This window comes from Ornithodoros turicata, chromosome 9 (genome assembly GCF_037126465.1).
Source record: "Ornithodoros turicata isolate Travis chromosome 9, ASM3712646v1, whole genome shotgun sequence".
NCBI lineage: Eukaryota > Metazoa > Arthropoda > Arachnida > Ixodida > Argasidae > Ornithodoros > Ornithodoros turicata.
In genome coordinates this window covers 35,701,536-35,708,621 of record NC_088209.1, presented here as the reverse complement: position 1 = coordinate 35,708,621, position 7,086 = coordinate 35,701,536, and the positions used below count along the sequence as shown (strand labels likewise).

The 7,086-nt window shown below is 45.1% G+C and overlaps 1 protein-coding gene across 1 annotated transcript; it reads right to left on the bottom strand.

Moving 5' to 3' along the window:
• Positions 1-378: 378 nt before the first annotated feature.
• Positions 379-6,406, bottom strand: LOC135368774 (uncharacterized). Its single transcript, XM_064602285.1, has 11 exons — positions 6,290-6,406; positions 5,965-6,039; positions 5,494-5,547; positions 4,498-4,576; positions 4,218-4,393; positions 3,906-4,011; positions 2,343-2,513; positions 2,017-2,052; positions 1,798-1,909; positions 1,614-1,700; positions 379-777 (listed from the first exon to the last, which is right to left on the bottom strand). Exons 1-11 carry the CDS (start codon positions 6,304-6,306, stop codon positions 647-649), a joined length of 1,044 nt encoding a protein of 347 aa, XP_064458355.1. The 5' UTR covers positions 6,307-6,406; the 3' UTR covers positions 379-646.
• Between the last annotated feature and the right edge of the window lie 680 nt (positions 6,407-7,086).

Genomic DNA, 7,086 nt, shown 5'->3' with positions numbered 1-7,086 from the left:
CTTTCGCAAAAGCTCATTTTATTTATCGCATGTTCAAACCCAGCCAAGGACGGTAGCAACTTGGTGGAAGGGTACAAGTTGCTCCGGCACACAGTCTTCCGCGACGGAAATTAAACGAGGGACATTAAACCCCACCACTGTGACGTCGCTCATGATCGCAGTTGTCTCGCGACGTAAATAAAAAAAGAAGAAATTGGGGGTCGCCTCAGTGCTACTTTAAGGCCAATACTGCCTTGTGTGCCTGGTGGGAATGTTCCGCATCAAATCTTTCGTGTAACAGCCCCTCATTAGCAGAGGGATATGACAAGATCCATCAGAAAGACGCAGCTGAGAAGAATCTGTCGATTCCTCTAATGTACAAGAGCTGTCCGGAAGGTGTAATGGAGGTATCCAACCTTTATTTTCTCCTGGCAGTAATATAGAAACGAGGAAATAGGAACATGAGGTCCATACAAATATATAAAAATAGAGAGTCCATGCGTTTTCAGTCTTGCCGTGCTGAAGACAGGCATTCTGGTTCGTACAGTAATCGAAACCTATATTCAACTTTTAATAGCTGGGGTAGAATACCTTATGTTACAATAGAGCCTGTGGGCACCATCAACAATCAACAGTTCTGTCCCACTGGTTTCTGAATGCAGCTCAACTATACCACATGCACACTCTCACGGTCAGAAAGGGTGCATCCAGAATTCTTTACGACCTCGACAGAGACCTTGATGCCACAGCTGACGCACGTCTCAAGTGGTTTCCCGAGCAGGTACATAGCCAGAAATCCTGTAAGAAAATATCCTGCTATTGACACTGGCATATTATCAACAATCTAGAGCAGCGATCCTCAATCTCTCTTGTCATTCAACGCAGCATTGTCCCTGCTCTCATATTTCACATATACTGTCGTTTCTGCGGAGTTTCTTGAAGGTATGTTTGTTGCGGCTAGATACTAGCTTTTCCAGTACGACATCCATCTGGGAGACGTCTTAACGCGCTGTTGAGGTGTTACCTGACAAGGCTGATGTCCTATGAATGATATACTACACTCTCGACAACTTCAACATAACACATTCCTAGCCAACCATAACTCCCAATGATATCTTCCGCAATTGGTTGAAAACGGGAAGCGTACACCTTGTTTGTGACACTTATGCCGCTTCGTCGCAGAACGTACGCTTCCTGCCTTTCACAAATCGGAAGTGATGACGGTATCAATCTGTTCCAGAGTTGGTGCAGGGGTAGTGTTAAGTGGTGAAGTGTTGTTTTAAGGGTGCCATCAGTGTGCGCAAGGGCGGATAGGAGGCGAATGTTACATTCCTACACACACATTCCCCTGATGACATCATCAAATTGCACCCTAAGGCTGATTCTCACCCCATCAAGTCGAGAGCCCCTGGTATAGAGCGACAAAGCAAATAATGATGAAAGGTGGAAGTCACTGAAAAGGTTAGCCAGCTGTAGGACTCAAACCCGCATCTTCTGGATTACCGGTCCAGGGCTCTACCAATTGAGTTTGTATGCTTTGTATGTATTTGTCCTTTCTATGTTGTTCCAGCCTCAGCACATCAGTTCTCTCTCATGAGCAAATAAGGTTTGTGCATCTTGCTACCAAAATGTACCTCCAACAAATGCGTCCCCAGCGCCATTGGTATCGATGATTTCCTCCGGTTTGAGCTTTGGCACTGGAAATGTGTGCGTCTCCTCCCCTGGAACGATACGACGAGAAGTTCAGGCGCGTGGTCACGGTGCAGCGTACTCCCATAAACTCCTTTCTCCCAATCAAAAGCAGACGACACTGCCTACCTTGTACGACTATTACATCATCAGCACCTTGCGTAAAAACCACTGTCCTTGGAACAGCAGACTTCTTTGGAAACTTGCTGACTAGTTTCGCGATTGCGGTCACGTCATGTGTCTGAAAAAAATAAAATAAAATAAGAGAGAGAAACGCAAACATCAGCCTTTCAAGCGTTAATTTTTCTTGTTACATTTTAATAAAGCAGACGAGACGTAACTCCTTACCCCCAAGTTGTGCACGTCAGCAAACTCTCGTGCCTCCTAGAAACAACACACAGAATCTGTTGAGCACAAATGCAAACATGTAAGAAAGTTAGTAGAATTGACACGTGTGCTGTAAAACGGTAAGCATGCATGTAGTGTGCATCCTTCTACAAGTTTTCCAGGCGAATTTAATCTAAGTGCCAGCTAAATTAATCCATGCCCCATAAAGTTTGCATGGCACATGGATTAATTTAGCTGGCACTTGGATTAAAATCGGCAGGAAAACCTGCAGTTCTGGTAGTGTCAAAAGTGAAGATAAGATAAAAGGATAAGACAACACTGTTTACCGTCTCGTTCCCAAACAATAAGTCTATATATGGAAAAGCCTGCATCATCTGGTCCTTGAAGAGGCGACACAGGAAAGCCGCACTCAAGTTCATCGAGAACACCTTGCCTTTCTCATGAGCGTGCTGTGCCACTGTTAAGATACTTTCTATGCTAACTGTCAGGAAAAAGCCCTGCAAGGAAAATGAAACGAGAACACAATTAACGTAATCACAACTTAGGCCTCCGTGCATTATGCCAGGCTTGATAGCTTAACGATTGGCACACGGATGGCACAAAGTGTATAATGTGACAGTATGCTGAGGCAAGCGTGGATACCATTTACGGTACCCGCTCGGTCCCCCGCTCGGTCCCCCGCTCGGTACACGCTCGGTACACGCTCGGTACACGCTCGGTACACGCTCGGTACACGCTCGGTACACGCTCGGTACACGCTCGGTACACGCTCGGTACACGCTCGGTACACGCTCGGTACACGCTCGGTACACGCTCGGTACACGCTCGGTACACGCTCGGTACACGCTCGGTACACGCTCGGTACACGCTCGGTACACGCTCGGTACACGCGCGTCAGATCGGTGACTGCATCTGCACTAGTTGGGATTGATGTATCCCCATCCACAGGCGCGCGGATATTGAGAATACCCGCACTTCCGTGTTCGTTGCATTTATGAGAGAAACTCTACATGCAGGAAGCATTACATGAAAGTAGGGTAACGTGATCCGCTTAGGAATATTGTCATCCATCAACTATATAATGAATGCAGCTCTGCCATAACGATGTAAACAATTTGAATCGCTTTCAAGAGAAGACTTTAGACGCCAAAAATACGGACCTACTATTCATATACATAAGTAAAAAACACGTGCACTGCAGCATTCCAAAATGGGCGCAGTGACATCCATTTTAAGGAACGCTCTCATCATTTCCAGTCTTCTCTATTCCTCAAAAATACAAATTTTCGTTGACATCATTATTGCAGAGAGCCACTCAAATGCAGCTAACCGCCCAGCAACACAACAAGTGACACACCAGGACGTCGTGCTTCACCAAGCAGATGCCGGCAGACATGCTTATTTGCAGCTCAAATGCAGATATTCACATTTTATCCATGCGGATTTTAGAACGTTCTACTTCCAACTGCAAACCAGGATGTCATACCCGCGGATATAATCACACCCACGCACACCTCTAATTATATGTATGCGGTTACTAAAACAACTGATAATAAGCGTAATAGCGGGTGAATTTTCGTATATGTACATAATGAAAAAAAGTGTGATGACCACTGTTAGTGTCGTCTGCCATGAGAGTTTGCTGACGCAGAACGTACCCGGCTCATGGCTAGCATTTCCTTGAATTCAATTCAATTTATTGGTTTACCACATTACATGGTGGGACAACAAAGCTAAAGGTTACCAGAAGTAGAAAGTTATTTCAGATTAGTACTCTGCCTTTTCCTTCCTATCAAGAACTATCAAAACATGCACACTCTCTGCTGGGAACTACACACCATGTAGGAATATGAACGCCTTGTACCAAAGGAGGAATTATGTTTACGTACTGAAATGTAGTAAAACGATGCTTCTTCCATTAGTGCTTTGTTTTCAGGCTTACAAAGGTGCTCTACTGAATAGGCATTAGCTGCCGCTAAGTTGGCACACAGAGACCTATATTGAAAAGGATTAAGGCATGAGCATAACAAACAAACAAACTCTTTTATGGAGCAACCCAAAAGAAATATGCAGTTTAAAATTGGGCTCTTGTTAGAGTCATGCAAATACCATATACTTGAAATTGGAATGAATTGGAGGAAGAGTTAAACACGTTAAGAAGCACCAATGTGGACAATTACGGTCAATGCCTTTCAACATACCTTGCTGCCCCGTTCTGTGTAAGAAGCACAGCACATGTCCCTGTGGGGAACTTATCGCTGTACTGGTAGCGTACATTAACGCCTGCTTCTCGTGCTTTCTGTTCCAGAATTCCCCCAAATTTGTCTCTACCAATGCAGCCCATGAATGTTGTCACCTCAGGCATCTGCACTACCCACTGAAACATGCGAAATGTAGCGGAACATTTATTTAGAATGTGACCCTCATTAATGCTGTACCAGCACTCACGCTACACACAAATAAGTACACTTCGAGACATACCTGTAGCACTCTGAGCGTATTCTGCGTGGCCCCTCCAGCAATGTAACTGCAGTCGTATTTTTCAATCAGTTCTGTGTATCTAGAGATTAAGAAAGCGACACAACAGATGATGAAACCGACACACTATTATTGTATACTTCCAGCTTCTTCCAATTCACGTGTACCACAACCTTAGAGGACCAATGATGCAACATTTCATTAAAACCCTGTTTCATCCCTAGAGCTCTTCATCGGGAGTAATCATGGAAAATGCTGCACTGTCGGTTGTCACTACTCAATCAAATTTGTAAAAGCACTCCGAGAAAGCGGCCACGGATGGCCAGCACCAATCCCCCCGTAAGTCCCCATACGTTTCTTCCTTCTCAGCTCACACGCCGCATATACCTAGAGTCACTAAATAAGCTTATCTAGTGACTCTACATATACCTGCTTGAGCTGTGCTGGTCTACATCACGAGTCACATGATCAGCCCTGCCAGGGGGATAAGTGACATCACGACATACCCTCCTCGTTCTTTTACATGCTCTTTCATATAGTGGAACTTTTTTTTTTTTTTTGAAGGTGTGCAGAACAGAGAGGTCTCACGTGCGCTGCGGGCCACTTGCGATTCATGTTCTTTCAAAGTAGCTCATTTTATGTGTTTCAGGACATGCCGCAGAGAAAAACACGAGTTATTGGGGGGCTCAGCTTGGGGCTCCTGTAAAGCACCTTAAGTGTTTGCAGTGAACTAACATGATGTACTTACTACACACACTTCACAAAAGCTAACTGGTTCTACCACGATTTTTATGTGCATCACTCAAGCAAGGAATTGATCTGTAGTTCAACATTCGCATCACATGACACCATCCCACTGATAATGGTGTGCAATGAGCTCAACCAACAGAGCTGTTTATCACCGTAAATGGTGGTGGTTTATTGTCTGCTACAGGGATCGCTTGTCGTATCCTCGCGAATCACATCACAAAGATCTAATACACAAGAAGGAATACTTACAAGGAGGCATGCTTATCATCTGCCAATATAGCATCATTAGGCTTTAATGAGTATCTGAAAAAGAAATTAACACATGCTGGAGACTGCAGGGGGGTTCATAGGGTTGATCTTATGAAACCTCCCCCTCTGGCTACTAAGCTGGATAAAAGTGATTAATATTTAGTTTTTTTAAATATCGTGTTAGCGCCGCGATGCAACTGTCGCTATAAAGTGATTAATAGATGCAGGCGGCTCTTTACATTATCCTGGGCCATACACGCGGCGACGACACTATCTGTGACAGACGAACGGTCCTACTATGGCCAATGACAGTGTTATCGTGTAAAGTGCACTCGTCGTACAGCGCTTGCCTATGTCCATGAAATATTACTGTTCAAAGGGTCTGTACCAGTACGTCATATTACTCGATAGGAAGGTCAAACGTTTCGTGCCACAATACGAAGGCTTCGATATAATGGGAAGACAGCTTACTTCAGCAAAAATTCATTTTCCACGGATGCTGATATGTCTAGAAGGGGGTTTCCCATGCCAAACAGCATCCCTTTTCTGCAAGTAAGTACACGTTAGCAGATCAGTCACTTGGCTACGATACAAACTAGCAACTTTCACAGTGGCCTACGTGCCATTTGCACACAAATTCACACATTTGTTTGCACACTTATCGTAAAACACCGCACCGACCGTGCATCACAACCAACGAAGAAAAAATGTGAGCACACGTGTTTCTCTAGGCTGTGTTGCCATAAATGAAAAACTTTGAAAGAGTAAAGTGAAGAAGCTATAAGCAACATCTTACCTTAGCTTCGCAGTCATGATAAAATCAATTGCAAATACAATCCCGTGTGCGTTGCTCAAAAAACCAACCGCTTATCTGCGGCTTCTATGGCGGAGGTCAAAGGAAAGAGAGAAACAAATTAAGAAAAGGAGGAGACCACGTGGAGGAGACCAACCAATAGCCACACCGGTCACACGCACAGACTTCTCACTGTCAGCCGCCAGGTTTCGGTTACCTTCTGTGCCTTCTGCATCTTCTTCTATCTGACTTTTTTCTTCTTCACATATTATCTGTCACTATAATGCATTTGGGTGAGGATTTTCGCAGTATTCCCGTTTGCGTGGGTTGACGTCTGCTTCACCTGGCTACTGCAGGGTATATTCATGCAAGGTTCGGGTGTAGGTAGGGATGTAGGGAGGTACCAGGGTTCAAATCCCGGTGCTGTCTGGGGTTTTTCCTGAGTTTTCCTCAGACGCTTTCAGACGTACGTAGGGCGGCTTCAGTCCTCAAGACGTTATTTGGTCGAAACAGTTCCCTTAGAAGTTGGCCCAGGACGCACAATCCCCATGGGCGTCAGTCGTGACGTTGCCCACCTCTGTGCTGCAAGCTAATGAACATGATGACACAGAATCCCTGACACCACGCTCGATGCCTGCGAACAAAGTGGGGGTAAAGCTCCCGCAATCGAAGCATTTGTGCCGGGAGTTTGGGGGCATTGTGCAGCCCCTCCGGTGGATTGAGAACTCCGCCTATGGTTGAAGGGGGTTCCAGCCAGTAATTTATCTAGACCCCCTAAATCGAATCTATTCCGGTCAGCA